The sequence below is a fragment of the Eptatretus burgeri genome, chromosome 8, assembly GCF_056783735.1.
Source record: "Eptatretus burgeri isolate ZD-2024b chromosome 8, Ebu_testis_v1, whole genome shotgun sequence".
Classification (NCBI taxonomy): domain Eukaryota; kingdom Metazoa; phylum Chordata; class Myxini; order Myxiniformes; family Myxinidae; genus Eptatretus; species Eptatretus burgeri.
The window spans coordinates 38,798,777-38,820,486 of NC_140968.1; the positions used below are offsets into that span (position 1 = coordinate 38,798,777).

The window sequence follows — 21,710 nt, forward strand, 5'->3', positions numbered from 1 at the left end:
CTGCCATATCACCACCCATAGCTTTCACATCATTGCCCAATTTACCTCTGCCTGTCCCTCAGGCATATCATGCCTTCTGCCAGCCTGTCCCTCATCCTGTTCATCATTTGCTTAAACATCATTTCCCACCAGTCTGTGTTTGGCGATGCCGGGGAGGCCAACCCACTGTCCTGTGGTGTGAATTCGAGAGGGGGCACTGTATTTTCTGGGGGATGGGGTGGGGGTCCCTGCTGCTCCCTCTGTGGAGTACTTCCCCATAGTCACCTTCGGATGCAGCCTCGCTTCTTTCATCAAAACCCACCTGGACCTGCCTGTCTTGGTCTGACATAGCTGTTCTATTGCATTAACTAAAAATTTTCCACCTTCGCTATGCTCCTTTATTAATTTTGGGTGCCATTGATAGCGCCCACAGGTCCAATCGCACTCCTCGACACCAATGTTTCAGGGTCGACCAGGGGGAGGGGGGGGGGGTTCATGAGAGGTTTTTTTCGGATCTGCTTTCCTGACCTCTGAACCTGAAGCCGACAAGCCATGGATAACTCGGTGGCCCGATGGGTTGCTGGGCAACCATGGATGCTGGTAGGGACAACTCGTTTGAGCAGGTCCTCACACCCAGCATTGCGTTGCCTTATCTGGTGAGATAGGAATCTCAACTGGGTAACCACGCACTCAATGTCCCACCTTGTCTACTTATCGTGTACGACCGAGCGAAACCATTGGTGGGGGCGTTGGCTATCGAGAGTAGCAAATCAGTGGGGTACAATGTCCCATCTATTTAGTACGTACGCTAAATCAAACCAATGAAAGAAAAGGCAAATGGGCAGGTTTGAAATGGTTTACCAATGGTTCAACAAGGCACGTATTTACAGGCACAGTCCATAAAGCATGTATTTACAAGCAGAAGCACAGAAGATCCCCTTACACACTCTTAATCTGACACACACACACACACACACACACACACACACACACACACACACACACACACACACACACACACACACACACACACACACACACACACACACACACACACACACACACACACAGTGTTTCTTCCTTTTATTACAAAAGTGAAAAGAGACCTGTCTGTCACTGTCACAGTTGGACGTTTATAACTGTCACAGTAGGAAACGTTCATAAAACCTTTGTTTTCAAGAGAAATTATTTGTAAATCAGCATCAAGTTTACAAACGGCATCATTAAAATCCCATTTCTCTTTATAAAATGTTAAATTTTTCTTCATTTTGAAGAAACGGTATTCTAGTTTTACTCTTGTGCTCACAAGAGCCTTAAAAGTGAGTAGTGCATTATGTGAAGAAACAGCAACATTTTCCATGTTTGCCTTCCTGGACTTGTAGATTGCAAACTTAGCTTGACTCGTCATAAAATTTGTTAAAAACAACTCTTGAAGGAAAGTAGTCCCAAAACACCAAAAATAAAAACATTGCAATTCAAATGAGAGTCAAGTTTTACAAAGTATTCTTGGAAGAAGGCAAAGAGAGGTTGTTCGCATTCACATTCAAGATATATACGTGGGAGGGTTTCAATGGCTGGACAAAGGGCAGAGATTGGAGTTGGCAGCAGAAAACTGGTTCAATAAAACATCACAAGGTAAAATCCAGTGTATTCGTTTCCATTGGATATCTCCAACATATTTTGGAGTGGGTGGTAAGGAATGGAATGAAAGCCTTGCCAATTGGGATAGGTCGGTCATATTGGGGGGTGAAAATCTCACCATCGAAGCCTCATGTGCTCTGATAATGTTGTTGCATGTAAAGTTTTGACGCAGGCATTGTACCAAATTTTCTTTGAAAAGGAAAGGAGGGACAATGGAGTATTGTCAGGCCAGATGAGGGATTCATCGGTGGCAAGTAAACGAGGAGTTCATTGAAGTGAACTGTTAAAGCCTGAGTAGTTTCCTCTGATGAAGATTAAAATCCCTGTGGAGTACTACAGTAGGTCGAGAGTGCTCCTTGAAGGAATCATGAGATGATTCTGACAGCTCTTACTCCAATTATTTGTGCTAGAGCAGTGGTGCTTGGTTAATGGTTCTCAGACCCCTGTCATGAGGTCTTTTACCCACAGCAGCTTGGCAACAACAAAGTGTTGAAAGAGTCCTTTCATTTAAACTGTTTTTCAGAAATGAGTTGCAAAATAAGGGCTCATCAAAAAATATTTCCATGTTGTATGTTACCATTTCAGGAAGAAAAGGAAAAAAACTTACCAGGCATTCATCACCCCTTGATAGGAAGTAGGCAGCAGGGATAAGTCATTGTGATGTAAATTCATCAAAAAAAGTTATCGACTGTATCCAAGCTTGCTTGAAAGTTGTAATATACAATTAGCCAGTGGTTTCCATAGTAGGACTTCATTCCCATATCAAATTTGGTGGATGACACAAAGCCGGAAGACCAGAAGCCGGCTGCAGATGTCGATGAGGCCTTGGCTACCTTCAGCAAGCAGCAGGTAGGTTACGGCGGGTTGCAGCCAGTGTTTCCCATTCCAGAAAAAGTCAATGATACTCTTTTGGGGTGCAGCTCGGTTTCCAGGAGGTTGTAGACATATCATTTTATGCTACAACATGGAGGCAATTAAATTGTTGATGACGGAGGTTCTTCCTTGGTAAGAAAGTTGAAAGAGAAATCCTTTCCAACGGATTAGTTTTTTTCATTGCATAACTTTTTGAGATATTGTGGGAATACAGTACATGCAGGATATAATTTTTAGCCCCATCACTCAATGGTGAAGAATCACTCAAAAAATTATCGGATCCGGTATCGGATCTTCACCAAAATCGGACCAATTTGTCCTTGTCATACACCCAACCTGTCCACCAAGTTTCATCCAAATCCGTCCATAACTTTTTGAGATATCGTGCTATATATCATTTTTGGCCCCATCTCTCAATGGTGAAGAATCACTGAAAAAATTCGAGAATTCGGATCTTCACCACAATCTCATCAATTTGTCCTTTTTGCACACCAAGCCTGTCCACCAAATTTCATCTGAATCTGTCCATAACTTTTTGTGATATCCTGCTTACAGACAGAGAGACAGATTGGTGAAAACGTAATATCCATCCACATTCGTTGGCAAGGTATATATCTCCAATTTATCTGATAAACATTCATCTTTAAATGATGCCTGCAATACCTTCCTTTCAGGTTAAATGTTTTAGAGACTACTTCAACAAAGTCACTGCTGTGAGGTTTACATATTGAAGGTCAATATTATTGTATTCCATCAAACGTCATGCTTTACGCTGTTGTCATAGGTTCCCCACAGCCTGTGCGTCGGACAGAGCACAAAGCTCATCGTTCACGTTCCCAGGATACAGCTGCTCACCGTGTTGATATAGCTCCAACAACAACTCAAAGTCGACCTCCACGTGGTTCCACGGACCCCTGTGGTAGCGGGTCCAGAGCTCGACACGTCTTGTCCGGCCATCCTGGAGGTCCAGTGATGATGTCGGGACCTCGAGGAAGCAAGCACCGACAACCAGCACCTTGGTCCGCAGCAGGTGCCTATGGGGCTTTTGTGACACCTCAGGTCCAGTTCGTGCCACCGACGTCGCACAAGAAGCATCGGCAGCGTGTTCGAGATAGTTATCTCTCACCCACTGCCCGTCCATCGCAACACCAGCTGTACCACGTCACTGGTCCACAACCAGGCCCACCACCCCATGAGGCCGTTTGGTCACCCGAGGCAATCACATCAAGTCCAGCGACAGTACTTTTGCCGGGCGAGGCAATGACAGTGCCTGCTCTACAACGTCATGATCATCATCACTTTCATGAACACCACCATCACCACCATTACCATCATTATTATGAAGCTTGAGGTCTCTTTAACCTTAGCCTTTTCCTTCACGTGCACCATTACCAGCTCTTGTCCCTTACTTCAGTGTCAAAAAGGAAAACTTTCTTCACTGCTTATTTTCTAATCATACAATGTATCATGGGAACATTTTCCTAGTACAATTTACTGATCGTTTTGCCATTGCTGCTCCGAGATAATCTCTTGTTTTTATCCTCGTTATTTTGTTGTCCCTTTTTAAAAGAGTAATTATTTTGAAACTGAAGGAATGTTACACGATAGTATTATTGGTCTTTGCTTGACCCTCCAGACATAGCGAACATTTCAAACATAAACATTTCTATCATGAAACCGACATTACAATTTATTGGAGGTGCAGTATTGTTTAAATTTTTGCTTTTTTTATTTTTATTTTTTCCCCTACTGTGTGCAAATCCTAAAATCGAGGTCATTGTGCAAACCATCATCAGTTTATAAGAAGTCACATTCAGCCATGCCACCTTTTACTGAGAATTTGCATTTCCATAACCAAGAGAGGTCTAATTTCACAACTATTTTTAACACTCAGTTTTGGTGACATATAGTGGATTGTGAAAACATACTGTTACGATCTAATAATGATATTTGTCATTTGTGTGAACTATTATTTACATTATATCTGCAAACGAAATTTCACCAGAGGCAACGCGTATACAAATATATATATATATATATATATTTACTTTAGGAAGAGAGTCGTATAACAGGACCGTCTTGTGCAGTGTTCACGTTTATATTATTTTGTTGACAAATGTTAACGTACTATAAAATCACCAAATATTCACTTTGGTGCGTTATTTTTTTTTTTCGAGATTTTCTTTTTTAAAAGTAATTATATTTTGTATTTTTGTATTATTGAAATGTTTGAGTTAAAAAAAAAAATAACAAACATAACAGCATTAATCTGGTTCACTTTATGGACAGTATATTATATAACTGAACTTTGATGTTTTATGGTCAATAATGTTTTTATTCCAGGGTAATATTTTCTATACATTGGTGTAATTTTGCAACACAGGTGTTATGCTTTCAACCAACATGGAGCACATGGAAAAGGACAATATTATTACTTTCTTCAAATTAGTTATACAAGTCGAGTAATCAAAACAAACATTGCAAGAAAAATCTAAACCAATATCAGAGCGTGAACGATTCAGCATATATATATATATATATATATATATATATATATATATATATATATATATATATATATATATATATATATATATATATATATTTAAACGATTCTGCGAATAAAGGAAGGATTGTGTGTGCCACTCCTCTAATCACTTGAACACGTTTTGCCTTTCGACATTGCCTGTTTATGGCTTTTTGTCTCATAAACTAACACCACGTACCATGAACTACGGAGAGTGCTGCACGGTGTGTGCCACGACCTGTAACGCAGACATTCCTGAAAGTACCGAGGAGGTTTCTCCATCACTGTCAATGATTGCTGCTCACCGTGCGAGATCACTTGGACAAATGAATGCTCTTTTGAAGTTCTTGTTACATTTTAAATTCACCGTGTAGTCTGTGTTTTATTGTATTTAATTTATTTAACATCCACATTATATGCACAATGATTTAAAGTGCATGGCGTGTATTTTTTGCATTCATGTAATAGTCGAGTCTGATAGTGTATTTTCCTGTTTGGTTAGACATTATAAATAAAATGCATTGAAATATATTTCATGCCTTGCTTTCAAATAAATTATTTTGTCAGTTTTGTATTTGTGCAGACAATGTACGAGGTGTGTTCAAAAAGTATCCAACCTTAATTTTTCGTGCGTAAACAAATGAAGCTAGGGAGGCGTGGTTTGGTGCACGTATGTAGGTGATCCTAATTCGTATGCGTGAATATTTTCCCGCCTGCAGAAGCTGTCAGTCGCCGACAGACCGCCGATGAGTGAGGAAGTGTAAGTGAGCATACGGAGCATATTCACGCATACGGATTAAGATTGCCTACATACGTGCACCAAACCACGCCTCCCTAGCTTCATTTGTTTACGCATGAAAAATTAAGGTTGGATACTTTTTGAACACACCTCGTATGTGCAAGGGGCATTCAAAAGATGTGGAAACAGAACCACCTACAAATTGCAGAAAGCTGTCAGCTGCTGCATCAGACTGGCAGAATGGCCGAGAGTTATGTATACTCACCTCTGAGCCCTCAAGCCTGAGTTTGAATCTCGGCCCAGCTACAAGCTGCCATCCTGGTGTCTCGCAGGCAAAGTGAGGCATCAATGTGTGTGCCGTTACTCGAATAGGCATTAAACTTGATGTTCTGTGTGCCGGCATTAGATGGTGGATGTTAAAGATCCCAGTGTCCTTCGCGAAGAATAAGCAAGCTATTGGCATCGTCATGCATCAAAGGGAAGCCAACCATATTATGCCGCTCTTGCACACCATCTCTTAGCTCTGTCTCTCTGATTACGATCCTCAAGCCCCCTCTTGCATTCGCTTCTGATCTCCCTTTGACGTCACGCCTATCAATTGTCCACCTCCGGGCGTGGCTTGCTGGCACGAAACCCGGGAAGGTGGGGCCTCTGCCTGCTCGGCACGCCTGCTTCACTTGCTATGGTTGTTGTTATAAAAACGCAACTCCTTCATGGCTGGCTTGTAAATGCAAAAACGAAGGAAAGGTCACAGGGGGCAATTACATACTGGGGGAAATTGGTCTTGATCCCCATCTAATTAACACAGCACCACCCCCCCACCCCATCACACTGGGGTAACACAGTCTTCCTACTTGATTCACCGTCTTCCTACTTGATTTAGATTGAGATGTCTCGTCCACATCCATGGACCAAGCAATTCTTTCCAATCCTAAGTTTCCTATGAAATTCCTCCATCTACCTCCACAACCGTAACACTACATTTGAGAATGACCAAAGAATATATGTTATAATAGGGATTCCCTTACGCCAGTCTGCGTTGGTTGTTGTATTGGCATTATATCAATAGAGAGTGTGCATGCCATGTGGGTCAGGTGATCCCCATCTTGTAGAAGTGCTATTTGCCGTCTCTGTAATAAAGCCGATTGGATCTGAGCTTGACCATGTGGCATCTTTTTAACAAGTACTGACAAGGTGCTAACGTTTCATCTAATGTCTTTTTTTTATCACGGTTCCTGGGTTAACCCCGGCAGATGAGCGTGTACAGAAGGACCTGCTTTGTGATCCTTTTTGTTAAACGGCAGTTTAAACGACGGCGTTCAAAGATGGCGGTGTCCAATCGTGCACCAAAACAATGGCCTCTTTCAAAAACTGAAACTGTGACATCGTTCGAAAGCTGGCGACAGAACTTATTGTATGTTTTATTGTTGAATCCTTTTGAATGATGTCAAAGGGGTTAAAGAAGGTTGCAGCTTCCCCAGTCCGTGGTTTTACAGACAATGGGGCTGAGACTCAGAATGTTCGGTCGGACAGCACAACAGAAGGTAGCTCATCTCAAACTAATGCTTGGACAATTTGCCAAGTTTTGTGCTGTCACCTCAATATCCACATTTGTGAAGAACTGCACCTCATTGGCTTTCGTCTGGCAGGCTGTTCAAATTCACTTTGCTTTCTAGTCATCAGGAGCTCATTTGCTTGACTTTGATTCCATACGCCTTGGCAGCAACAAACGTTTTGAGGATTTATACCAGTGACTCACTGCATTCATCAAATTGACCTGCTCAGAACGCATGTCCCAATTACCCATCATGGGGATTCTTCATCAATCGATGAAGAGTTGTCTCCGATGCTGGAAAATCTGGTTGTGCTCAAATGATTTTGCCCGATTAACTCAAATCTGGCCCAGGTGGTCAAACAATGCCATGGGACCAAACTCTCGCCAGTCCCCAGCAGCGGTCGTATCGACCTTCATCACATCCAGACCGAGTGGCAAAACAATAATCTCATTCCTGCTCTTTGGGCAAAGGAGCAGATTGTCCTGATGTTGTCATTTCCGATGTCATCTGTTCCGCACAGCTTCAGACAAGATATTCTTCTCAGGAATTCATCAGATCTGCAGCTTGGACCCTTACGATGACTGTCCTGATGATTTTGATGACCACCGTGAGCCTTTACCACTTGGGGACACTACTACCAGCCACCCGGCTGATTGGATAAGGCGTGTGTACACCAACTACTCACCCATCTTGTTCCCCTTTTTCACAACGTGAGGATGGTGTCACGCCCCCCCCCTCCCCCGGGATGGTTGTTGGTGCACAATTTGTCTTGCTCTTCCCAGCAACCATGGCCACCACTATCATGTTATGGCCCAGCGAGTTCCATGAAATCCCCCTTCCGGCTGTCCCCTCTACCATGTTGCGTTCTGACATCGATATCGAGCCTACTCTGTGATACCTTGAACACACAACTTATCTCCCACGCAGGTATGGCATCAACCTGACATTCCATTCTTGTGTATGGCAGCTTGGCTGCCAGGAAGCAATCATTATCTTTGAGTGTGGCTGTGCCACTGATGCTGTGCCCCTCTATCAGTTCTCTGGTACTCATTATGCTGACCTCGGGAGGATGACAGGCCGAGTCAACCCCACCTGGTGTTCATTCAGCAGCTAATGGGGCTTGAACGTGGGACCCTAACATCCCAAGCCAGCCACCCTAACCACTGAGCCAACACCAGGTTTATAACCTGACATTGTGCACAGTGTATGCGGTCGCGTTCGCATTCGTAACTGAACTACAAGCCCCGGCACTCTTCAATCAGAGGTATTCCCGTTTCGGCGTTGCGCATGCTCCTCTGGTCCCAACCACACGAAAATGCAGCCCACTTTTACCCTTCATCCTTGACTTGGATGCAGCCGCAATGACGTAAGACGGGAAGGGACGTAATGACGTATGACGAAGTGACGTCATGGCGCAAGACGTGACGTATAGTGCGAGTTTGAACCAATCAAAGCCGCCCCATTCACAAATCGTTTGGTGGGGGGAAAAATCGTGACTGGGTGAGATGAATTGTTGCGTGCTTTATGTTCGTACGCTTGAGTGTCTTGAAACACGTCTATTTGCTTTCGCATATTTTTTCAAACACATTCAGCATGAAACATCCGTGTTCTATCCTTTTAAAAAGGCCGAGCAAACAAGCAAGGAAGCAGCTTGTACCATCTTAAAGGTCTTTTGTATGACGGTCGAAGGTTTATACCACCGATCTCCCAGACTGAGAACGGCCGCCTCAACCATGACACCACCCAGCTTGGTGATGCCGTGAATTTTCCCGTCAAATACTGTAAATCACCTTCCACCAGCCTCAGGACGAAATGTTATTTTGAAATCAATATGCTAAACGCTATTTGTACCTTCGTCAAATGCAGCAATTTTGAAGAAGAAAAAAAAAAAAGTCTTCGATCGATTTGCACAAATTCTGTCGGCCATGACGAAGTAGTTGGTGCATATTTACGGCACTCACGGTTTTCTTATCAAGAAAATACTGCACGCTTTCTGTAAACAATTGCTATTCACGTGTATGTAGGAAATTAAAAATCTTACAACGAGTGTGTAAAACAATTGTGGTTTATAATCTCCACACGTGTGTTACAATTCGCTCATTTCTCATCGTCGACGAGGGGGGGAAGTAGTTTGTTGCCTTCTCGGGTTACAGTGAGTGCGCAGCGTTCGCTCCGCCGTGTCAGCTTTGTTCAGTGTGTGCGTCGTGTCTCCAACATGGGGAGGAGTAGAGAGACCGCCAGACAGAAAAAGAAGAATCCTCCTGCGCCCCGAGAGAAAAAGAAGAAGACTCGGACTGCGGCCCGTCCCGACGCGGTGAGTAATTGGCGTCCATGTTGTTTTGTGGTCCTTTTCACAGTGTGACGATTATCGCACCTGGGGTGAGGGAGCTCCCTCCATTCGAAGCTGTTCCGTCCGTGTGTTCATTTTTTAACCGCCATTCACGTATTTCAGAGGATATCCAAGATTTTGGAATCTTTGCACGAGTTCCTCAATGCTTCGTGCTCATGGGTCACTTTTGGAGCGAATGTCAATATAATAAGTGTCCGTCTGTGTGTGTGTGTGTGTGTGTGTGTGTCTGTCCGTCTGTCCGGCTCCTCCATAACTCCAAAACCATGAAACCCAGTGGCCTCAAACTTTGCATGCATAATGTGACTCCAAAGTGGTTCAAGAATGAAAATCGGGTGTTTTAGGTTATCCCGTAGCTCAGTTATTTCGTTAAGTAAATGTGGATAGATAGCTCCCTTTCCCGTATATGTAATGGGAATTAAGTGTACGTGTGCTGTGAGTTATTTTGTCGTTAGTTTCTTATATTCACCACAACAACGGCATCCTCCCCGGCTTCCTTCCACCATCGGCCTTTGTGACGCGCATACTTGCGGAGCACCTGTGGGCGGAGTTCCATTGGCTCCGCTCCAGGGTCGAGCGAGATGTGTTTCCTTCAGCCAATGGGCAAAGCGCGGGTGACGTAGGCCACGTTCCAGCCAATGGGCAAAGCGCGAGTGACGTAGGCCACGTTCCAGCCAATGCGGAGGCACTCTACTGCTCCCTCTCGCGGTCGTGCTCGCCACCGATACCCGGCCCCACAACAATATATTCGAATGCCTGATCATCATAACCAATGAATCACAAGATACATTGTAATGCTTGTAAACGCTCGGATGCATCAGCGTTCGTGGCTTAATTTAATTTCTGCACATGTCATAACCTTTAGAATCTCTTAAACTTCGCTGAATTACAAAATTTAAACTCCAGAAATGAACTTGGAAGCAGTCCCGACTGCTGCGAATAGTGTTCATTTGTCCATTTTGGGGTCTCGAGGAGGTATTTAATATGACTGTTCGGCGCTAATCGCTTCCGAAGCCAGCTATTCCAAATCGACCGTTTCATTGGAGTGCTTCCTCCAAGTGCTCAAGTCAGTTGGTGAGCGCCTGACAATATCCACACTGCTACTGACTACACTGTATATCGATTGATTTGAACAATGTTCAGGACCACTCACCTGCGTTTGGCTCCGCATTGTTCTGTGGTGCGTCAGGCGATGCCTGGCTCACTCAAAATGTGCAATTTTATTTTACACCACATTTCCCCTTTTTGTACCATCATCTTTCATAGAATGAACCGTCAATTCAGCGTAGATAAATAAATCCATATAATATAATTATACGTTTCGGTTTTAAAAGTTTCTTCACCCGTTTCTTCGCAGTGCTTGGTTAAGCCACATGCTCTTCAAGCTTCAATGGAAATTCTGTGGTTCTATACAAGAGTTAGGAAAGCAAAATAAATTGGATGATTACAATCAGTAAAAAAAGTTTGCAGTTGTGACAAAGCAACACCGCCACATCACGGCAGGATAGCCGAAAGGAACGCACACTCGCTTTAAGCTGTCTTGCCTCGGTTTGAATCGAAACCCAGCTATAAACTGTCATCCCAGTGTTTCACAGGCAGGGCGATCCATCAATGTGTGCCGTCTCTCGGATGGGCATTAAACTGGGCGTCACATCTGCCGGAATTCCCGCCCCTCCGCCTCCCCATCGCCCCTTTCTGCTGTTTCTTTTGTTCTGTTGCATCATGATCCGTTCGGTAATCTCCGTCTTCCACAAGCTTCGACGTTGTTCACAAAAATGTATAATAAAACATGACAGATGCACATTTATTACCTCCACCACTGAGAGTGAAGGAGGTGATTTTTTTTTTTTTCACCCTTGTTTGTCTCTCTGTGTGCAGGATATCTCAAAAAGTTATGGACTGATCCGGATGAAATAGGGTGTGTGACAAGGAAGAACTGATTCGATTTTGGTGAAGATCTGACAATGATAATTTTTTAAGTGATACTTCACCATTGAGAAATAAACAAAATTATATATATATATATATATATATATATATATATATATATATATATATATATATATATATATATATATATATCACGATATCTCAAAAAATTCTGGACAGATTCAGACGAAACTTGGTGGACACTTTGGCTGTGTGACCACGACAAATTGATTCGATTTTGGTAAAGATCCGAATCTGGATTGGATAATTTTTTTAAGTGATTCTTCACCATTGAGAGATGAGGCTAAACTAATATATAGCACGATATCTCAAAAACTTGTGGACGGATTCAGATGAAACTTGGTGGACAGGTTGGGTGTGTGACCATGACAAATTGATTCTATTTGGTGAAGATCCAAATCCAGATCTGTATATGAGAATTATTTAATTTTCAAAGTGATTCTTCACCATTGAGAGATCGGGCCAATAACGATAAGTAGCATATTTCAAAAATGTATTGGGCCCAATATGTTCTCGTGGATCAGGCATTACGTGGTGGAGGTGTGCATGCTACCGAACGTGCCCGTCTCGTTTGTAATGCAATGCATGTTTACTGATGTTCACAAACTTTTCACATCTGCTATTTCATCACAGTTTACACATTGTTGTTTTTACCACTATTACTCTGACAGTCTAATTTCCAAACCTCGCATGCACACATGCACTACCTCTTGTGCATACTTAGATATTAAGAAGTAAAACACAAATTTTGTTTCTTGGACAACTGAGTCTCATTTCAAATCCCTTTTGAATGCTCTTCATAACACAAAGTAAAGCTTCCACGTCAAAATATTTATATTGTTGTTTGTAGGCAGTCTATGATAGGACAACAAATTCTCCCTTGTGGCATGATTACCACAACAAAATACAGTGCAAAAATTCACCATTTTAATACATGAAAGTTAAACAACGATGCCGTTCACATTTTCGCTTTGTTTGCTTATACAAGCAGTCCCCAGTTTGCGAACACAATGTTTTCTTGAAAATGTGTTTGTAAACTGGAACAATTAATCCCCTTTAAGGGGCTGTCACACCTTGACGTTTTAGCCATCGTATGGCAAGGTATCAAAATGTATGTAAAATGCTGGCGTACGCTGAACGATTGATGTTTTTTTAAAGTTTTGGGCGTATAATTACGTGTTGGACGTATGCGTAACATACACAGAACGTTTCAATCACATACAGATAACTTGTACCAACGAATGCTGAGCGTGTTGGCGGCGTTCACAACCTATGCCCAATGATAGTTTAACTTGTGCATAGCGCGGCAGCGTATCGCCGACGATCACGTGGCGTAGGTAAAGAAAACTCATCGAATGTTGTAATCTCAAGATGTTTATTTTGCTCTTGACGGTACATGCGATGAAGACATCATCTGAAACAACACACAAGACAGGTCTAACTAACAGATAATAACATACTTATTATCCTGACTCCGTACTGACTACTCATGACATACTAATAGATAATGACGTACATGAACTAATATAACTATCGATACACGTATGTCTACATCCCCCCAGGTTCATGGTTCCATGATCAGTTGATGGGAAGACGTCGTCGTTGTGGTCTACCCCCATCCTCCGGAGGTTGGATCGTTTCTTTGAGGTCTTGCTTGTTGTGGTCGCGGAGGCGCTTCAAGGTAGCAGGGATTTTGTCAGTCGGTGCTGTAACTCTGCAGGTTGTGGAGGGTGCGCTATGATCAGGAGACCCTATGGTGGGTTTGCCGAGGGGTCTAGTGATGGCCGGGGATGTATGGTCTCATGGTCCAGCGTGACTGGGTGGTCCTTATCTGCCCCAAATGATACATCAGAGCCCTGTGGATCAGGTCCATGAACTGGAGGTGTCATGGGGATCGATGGTTGGTTGCATCGAGGGGTAGACCTTGGGTAACTGATTGGTGATCAAGTTGGATGGAGGTGCACATTTGATTTCTGTGGATGCAGTTTGGAAGGTGTGAAGCGCCTGTTACGTGTCGTGAAGCGTCCTGATCCGTCAGCTTTGACCGCATACTTGTCATAGAGTCATGCCTCTACGACAATGCCGGTACGGTCCCATTTTTTGGGGGTGTTCCCTGTTTGGTTTTGGATGAAGCATCTATCGCTTACTGACAGTTGTGTGAGTCTCCTTGCGTGCTCATTCAGCACCTCAGAGGTTTTGGTAAACTGCGCATGGAGTGCGGACTCTTTGGAAGCCCAGGCCTCACGCCATGTGGAGCAGTTGGCGGGATTGGAGAACTTCACGAGACGGTTCGTAAATATAATTTGGGCCGGCGATATGTTGCAGTCTGGGCCCGGGGTATTCCGGAGTTGAAGGAGGGCACGAAGGAGCTTGTCGTTGTCGAGTGCTCCCGTAGGGCTGAGATTAGATCGTAGGAGCCTTTTGGCTGATTTGACAGCCACTTCAGCACGTCCGTTAGACTGTGCATGATAGGCGGATGATTTGCGATGATTCACCCCCCATAGAGAAAAGAACTTGCGTGTGGCGCTCGCAATGAATTCTGGGCCTCCATCACTAGATAGTTCTTCCGGCACTCCAAATGTCGAAAAGAATGATCTTAAACATGCCATTAGGCCACGCGCTCCCGCTTGAGAGGGTTCCAGTTGGTGTCAATAAGATTTCAGGCCTTTGTCATGGTGGATCGTGTCGTCCACACATCTTTCCTTCCTCTCGAAATCGGACAGAATGGCATCGAAGCGGCGATTGTAGCCGTCACCCGATGAGAGGAAACCTTGAGGGGCACGTGTGTACCTCCAACGCCAAAAGGAGGTTATGAACGTGGTTAGGTGTCTGTCCGACTCGCGGAGGAGAACACTATGGCAGCCATTCCAAGCGTCAGTTACTGTCTTCCAAGTGTCACCAGGGATGCGACGTGCCAACTGAAATGGGGAATCTGATGCAAATGTTTCCCTTTTGCAGAATTTGTTCAGCGGGGATAGGTCGACTATCCGTCTTGGGGTCCCATCATGCTTCCTTGTCACTACCATGCGATGGCACCAGGAGAATGGTTCTCCATAGGGAACTTTTTCAATCACACCTCGGGCCTCGTCACGAAGAAGGCCACTGTGAACCCGTTCCTGCCAGTGTAAGGGTACTGGTGCCACGGTGTGGCATGTCCGGGGTTTGGCCGATTCGTCTGTGTACTTCGATTGGGGGGGCCTGTCATGCATGGCAGAGGCTGGTGAGGACAAGTGTTAAATGTTGAGTTGGCATAGCGGTCCAGTAGCCACTCGCACATTCTATCATTGTTCTCTGCGGTGGGGAGGAATGGTAGTGATGTTGGGCGGGTGGGGATTGACGATCGTTGGGGGCAGTTACAGGACCTTTGATCGTTGTGCTGCGGATCGGTACATCCTGCGTTGAGGGACCTCACCTGACACACATCAATGTTGCATGACTGAGGCTTGCGGCAGGCGGTGCTTTCTCTGGAGCTCTGGGGCAGCTACCCAGAGTTGGGAAATTCCTATCTCGCATCAACAAATCAACCATTGTATCAAATGACAAATAAAACTGAAACAGAATCACTGACATATATCATCGAAATACAAGATATGGTTTCACCAACAGGTGATCGTCCTTTGAATAAGCCGGGAAATGCCCCGACGATATTAATAGGATTTTTGTTGTGGCCCGAATGTTCACACGCACAGGAAGAAGGTCACTTCTTGAGAATCCTTTCTTTTCAAAGTCACGGAGACCCCATTGGTTGGATTGGGCCCCAGTGTCTGCGACCCCGTTGATAGTGACTGTGTTTGTCGGGGATTGATCGGCTCCGCCAGGATGAGTTGGAAAGTAGCACGTGGATGGTTTGAGAACTTTGCTGTACGGCATTCGCTACGGCCGCTACTCGGCCTTTGTCCACTTTCAGGTACCGTCTCCGTCGTCGCACTCTCGCGCACAAACTCCCCCGTGCCACGAGGCTTACACACCTTGAGATGGCACTGGCACGCGGTTGCGTGTTTACGCATGCCAGCCGCCATCTCCCTCGCATACAGTGCTCTCACACATGCGGTCTCTCTCGCACATCGCCTTTCACTCACACACACCATACTGCTCACACAATGCGTGCTTTCGAGCACGCATTTCACCACACTCGTAACCACACACACCGGGACGACTACGCTGGGAATTCGCGCCACAACAAGGGGTTCCGGGGTCTTCATACCCCCCAAGCTTCGTGTGCACCCGTCCACAGCACGCGCCCCCTCTACCTCGCAAAGCTCGACCGGACCCACCTGGTCGAGATCCGCTTCAAGGGAGCATAGCGTCTCCCTCCGTTCCTGAAGGAGGCTATCCGGCTGCTTGCACCGGGTCACGACACATTCCCCGAGCTCCTCTTCATTGTCCCTCGCTAACTCCATGTGTGTGTGCTCGTTTTTCACCCCGTCTTTATCGTGCAGTCTCTCCTCTATTTTTTTTCGATCTCCCGCATCTCCATACATTTTATTTCTGTTGTCTCTGCGTGTATTAGTTTCTTCCTGGATCTTCGTCTCTGTTTCCTCCTTCCTTCTATTTGATTCAGTATCAACTCGGTCTATCTCCCGTGTATCTGGCAATACTTCTATTTCCTTCATCGTCTCTGTTATTTCCCTCGTCTCCATTTTTATTTGCGTCTCCTTTATCAGGGTTTCCCTAATTGTTCTTTCATCCGACGAGTGGTGTCAATAAAGTCCTGCACCACTAACATTACTCCTTGTGGTGCTGTCACACATCCCATCCGGTTGTGCTGTTCTACTTCCTGGCTCTTTTTGAGTCGTTCTTCCTCTCTGAGCTTTTTGAGTTATTCGTTCTCTTCCCTGAGTTTTCCATCTCTGTGGACTCAAATTTTCCTCTCCCCTCGAGCTGGTTAATTTCAAACTCGTATACTTTTTGTTTTCTATCCCACCGTCTCTCATGTTCTTCATTCTCCAATCTCATAGTTTCCTTCATTTTGTTGATCTCCCTTTCCTGTCTTATTCGTTCTTCTTTCATTACTCTTTGTTGCATCTCATTCTTTAATCTGGCCTTGGCTTCCAGCTGTTCGATCTGCACAGTGTGGTTCCTTAACGTTTCATTCTCTGCTGTCGTTCTTTCTTCCCTCAACATCCTCAGCTCGTTTTGTAATTCCCTCTCTCTGCTTTGGTGTTCCTGCAGCTCTGAAGCTTTTTTTTTTTCAATTCCTTTTTCATCTATTCTCTTGGCCATCTCCCTGATTCTCGCCCACCCGGTTTGAATCGGTGGTTGGGAGCCCACGCCCCATGTCCTGCCGTTCTCCGCGCTATTAATAGCAGCCTGCTCCGTGTTGTTGCATGGAGGTGCGATCGCGCCGCTATTGTGCGACTTCGAGTTCGTTTGTCGGCAAAGTTCGTGCTCTGTGTATGAGGGTGAGCTCCCCCAGAAAGAACCGTCCCGGGCCATGGATTCTACATTAAAACACATTTCTAATCCACCCTGCACCCGTTAGTCTTGAAAAGCCATCTTGTTTCTCGGAATCATTTTAAATGCTCGTAATTTGGGGAACACGGAGGGTCGCTTCACTCACCCCTGATCCGGTTCCGTGAATTTAGTTGGAGGCGGAATGGATTCGAATCCCACTTCTGACACCACTGTTACGAATTCGCGCCCGCCGGCGTGCGATCGGCCGCTTTCCACTCATAGCAACCGCGTCGCCCACCGGACGGACAATTCAGTCGTGACTTTCCGGAGCTAACACCGGAACCCTGTCACGGGTGGGTCTTCAACCTCACCACGGCCGTGCCAATTGTCTACCCGCGCAAGATAGGGTCACTCGCCGAACTCGATATACCTAAGTACCTGTGCGGGCAGTCGACCGGGCGACCGTACCTCGACGCAGGTTGGCTTGGGACACGAACCGCTTAAGCGGTCCGTTCCGTTCTACAGCGATAACCGAGCGGGTATTATTGCCGACCTCGCCGGATCCGATTCTATATAACGGGTATTTCAAAACCCAACTAATTATTCCACGAGGCAAGATGGCATTTTCAATAGGGGAAAGAGGACGCTACGAATGGGATACATTCAAACAAAGCACATTTATTATGCAACACGTAAGCAGGCAAATAGATACAACAGGCAAGCACGTATACAGGCAAATAGAAGCAAAAGCAATGAAAACCACTACGACCGAATATAATTAATAAATGTACAGTCACTTAGGCAGTTTTACTTGACAGACGGCGCCACAACAACATTCATTCAAAAACCCTCACAGACAAGGGGGTCAGGCTGGACCACTTGGGTCTTTATGACACGGGACCTGGGAGACCGAATGGGTCCCGCGAGACCGTAGCAGGTTACCTGCACCCTCGAGGTGCCTCGATGGTCGGCGAGCTCTCTCTGGCACTATCCTCCACGGACGCGCAGGTTCATGCCCCACAGCCCGCAGAGCTGCGCCTGTCCGCGTCTCCGGTACATCGCCCGGACTCTCCACCGACCCACGCCTCTGGTGTGCGGGTCGCTCCACAGACCCAGAGACCAAGAGAAGGGCGCAAAACGAAGAGGGGAGACCAGACCAGGAGAAGAGCACCAACGAAGAGAGGGAGCCCAAGGCGGCTGTCTGCCTTATATAGCTTGGGGCTCCACCCTTCGTCCCTCCCCGTTTTCGGCTCCGTCTCCCTTCGAGAAGCTTCTCGAAAAGGGGCGTTTCTCAACTCCCAGCATCTCACCCCTCGTATCCACCAATCGTGAGCGAGCCGCCGCGCCCTTCTCGTCACATCAGCCTCGGAGAAAAAAGGCCGGAAGAACCCACACTCACCATTGGAGGTTTCTTTTCCTCGTTCTTTTACGCCCGTGTTCTCGGACCTCTTTTGACCGCTGAAAGGGTCGTAGCGTGGTCTGTGGAGGATGGCGTTTGCAAACTGGCGTAGTGGCGAAGATGGTTAAATGGTGGTGGTGTTGTGGCGATCGTAGCATGGTTGGCGTGGCGTAGTTGGGGGTGGTTGTGTTGGCGTCGTGGTTTGTTGTAATGGTGGGCGAGATATGTCGGTTCAAAATAACGAAAGAGAAAGAAAAACACAATCTCAAAGGGTCACAGCCCGATGAACACAAAGAAAATCCCTCTAAACAACGGTGGGGAAACCTATCTGCGAATTTCCACAGCCGTAACAATATAAATATATATATATATATATATATATATATATATATATATATATATATATATATATATATTCATACACTTTGAAAAAGGTATAATAATATAATGTACAGTCAATACAAATGTATTTCAAAGTAACAAGAAACTTTTTTATTTGTTGAATTGTATGTGTATATTGCTAAGTGCATAATTGAAAAAAAGCTTTTTATACGATGTTCATGTCAAGAGGAATCTTACTGTCTCTGAGGTCCTTTATTGCCTGAACAATGCAGTAATACAAATATCTAAATCATCCTGTCTTGCCACGGAACTGCGCCAGCTGGGGAGTTAACCCAGTGCTTGAGGAGATTCCTCTGTTTATTTCCGTCCTTGGAGGCAGTGTTGGGGCCAGTCGCTGTCTGTGTATCCTCCAAGTGATGTCCCTCTCGCCATGCTCCTGGAACAAGGTCGCTGTTCTCATTCTCTGCCCGGTCAAGCTGCTGGTTCTGTTGTCCTGGGTCCCTGGAATTTGAATTTGATTTTATTTACTTATAAAGCGCACCGAAAATAAAAACATATATTCTAATGCGCTGTACAATAAAAAGTAATATAATGATGCATATAACATTTAAGGTAAATCATATAATGTTTATAAGCATAGGCTAAAAGTTAAATTGCATTGTATACTGTATAATATATGCTATGTAAACATGAATTACCTGGTCCTCGTGAGGTTGTGCAGGATCAAGCGTGCTTTGACAGTGGAGGGTGATTCTGCATGGTACTGAGCAGAACCTGGAATCTGTTAGCCAAGATGCCGAATGCATTTTCTACGACCCTCCTTGCTCGGCTTAGCCTGCAGTTGAAGATGCGTTGTTCATTGGTCAGACCCCAGAGGCTGTATGGCTTCATCATGGTTGGTCATAAGGCAAAGGCATCGTCACCGATAAAGAAGTAAGGCACATCCTGGTTGTCGTTGGGAAGAGACTCAGGGTCAGGGAAACCAAGGGTACCGTCTTCAGCTCAGTCATTGTATATCTGCGCATCTGATGCTGATCCAGTACCGCCGGCATCTGCCCAAATGAATTTGTAGTCAGCATCCACAAGCGCCATCAGAACAATGGAGTAGAATCCTTTGTAGTTGAAGTATTAGGACCCATTCTTTGGAGGACAGCGGCAGACCACGTGCTTCCCGTCAAGTGCCCCACATGTATGGGGAAAGTTCCATCGTTGGAAGAACTTGTCAGCTATGGCGCGCCAACCATCAGGAGTACTTGGGCAAACCAGCACCTCATCCACGTATTCGTCAATAATGGCTTGACAGACTTTTCTGAACACTTGGGACTGGGTGTTGTGAGGGACCCTCCATCCGAACTTCATCGAGGCATACTTGTTTCCAGAGGCAAGGTGACGCAAAGTCAGTGCCAGCTTCATGCCAGGCTCAAGTGAATCCCTGAAGAAGGTGTACTGCTTGGTTATCCTTGGACCCACTCTGGCTAGAAGCTCGTCGAACATCGCTGGGGGCAAACGCAGGAAGTTGATGAAAGATGCATGGTCCTCGTTACGGAGTTTCACCATGAGCTGGTCAAACATGCCAAACTGCCGTCACCTCCCGATCCATGGTCTCACCCAGTTCCTTCTCCTCCGTTCACCTCTTCTTCTCCTGGCTCTATTGGCACGCAATTGGTACAGTGTCAAATTGATGAGGTCATGTTGATGTTGGAGGACAGCTTGTAGATATTCTCGTCTCAGCCTTGCCGGTTCCTCCATCTCTCAGATGACATGAACATCTGCTCACCATGGAGTCTGGAACACTGACGGGTTCCTCCTGTGAACCCCACTTTTATATCCCAATTCCCCTAAACGCTGTCAATATGCCATTATACGGTAGCTGTAAGTTAGAAACGTGTTCAGTAAGTTCTGTGGTCATCCGGAAGACGTCAAATATGTCTACATACTTCAATATACGTTGGAGATACGTTACACATAGGTTAGAAATAAGTTTCGGGAACGCAAGACATTACCTCGACGTATTTCGGCTTATGAGTAACTTAAAGTAACATGTGTCAACGATCGCATAACGTGCTTACAACTTATGGCCAGCGTATGCGGAACGTGTAAGTCATACGCTGGCATTTTTTGTGCATGCCCAAAATTTGTTGACGAGCTCGGCCGAGTACGGCATATGCCAGCGTGCTTCAGCGTGCTCTTAACATATACAAAACTTTCCCATATCGTATTCGACGTGTGCCAGCGTATTCGCCAAATTTTTCATACGTTGCATACGCTGGCTAAAACGTCAAGGTATGACAGCGGCTTGAAGATGAGGGTTAGGACAGTTGTAAGGCAGGGGTGTTTCAGTTGGAGAGTGGTTAATGTGTGGAATGGTCTCCCTGGAATTGTAGTGGCAGCAGAGAGGGTGGATAGGTTTAAATGGGATTTGGATAGGCCCCTACATGTAATGAATAGGGATATTTGCTTGTGTTGATGGATAACGATACAGAGGCTCGTTCGCCCAGGCATGATGGGGTGACGTGCGTGTGCGCACCTTTCCCTCTGGCTTCCTTGGCAAGAAGTACATATTACTTTAAAAGTAAAACTTTGGAAGTAAAATTTCCAAGCACATATTGCTGTTGTGTGCACACGATGTTCACTTTCTAGAAATGCTGATGTAGAATGAGCAAAGTGAAATCCACCATACTTTTGGAAGATGTTTGCTTCTGCTCACACAGTTACTTGGACTTGTCAAACAAGTTTTGCATTGAAATACCACTTTTTGCACAGACTCATCTTGATTTCCAAGTAAATGTTGCCTTTGGTGGAAGCTCCATGACATTTTCACCAAAGTTTCATCTTCGGCATAGGATGTGAAGTGCCACAAAAAATTGCACCAGGCATATCTTCTGGTGATGACTTGCAATTGGTAACAGCGGCTTTGAATATATCGATCTCTTTGGATGCCATTTTTTAACCCCAGACTTCAA

General features: G+C 45.2%; 2 protein-coding genes across 3 annotated transcripts in view; both read left to right on the top strand.

Moving 5' to 3' along the window:
* The window catches only part of NKD2 (NKD inhibitor of Wnt signaling pathway 2), a 95,378-nt gene extending 89,827 nt beyond the window's left edge, over window positions 1-5,551 (top strand). For both annotated transcript variants that reach the window (XM_085893712.1, XM_085893713.1), the window contains one exon: window positions 3,278-5,551. In XM_085893712.1, the coding sequence (XP_085749838.1) occupies window positions 3,278-3,843 (566 nt within the window). In that variant the 3' untranslated portion in view covers window positions 3,844-5,551. The remainder of the gene's footprint in view (window positions 1-3,277) is intronic.
* Window positions 5,552-9,388: 3,837 nt separating this feature from the next.
* LOC147021566 (RNA cytosine-C(5)-methyltransferase NSUN2-like) overlaps window positions 9,389-21,710 on the top strand; it is a 218,064-nt gene continuing 205,742 nt past the window's right edge. The window contains exon 1 of the mRNA XM_085893704.1: window positions 9,389-9,629. Coding sequence (XP_085749830.1) covers window positions 9,531-9,629 — 99 coding nt within the window. The 5' untranslated portion in view covers window positions 9,389-9,530. The remainder of the gene's footprint in view (window positions 9,630-21,710) is intronic.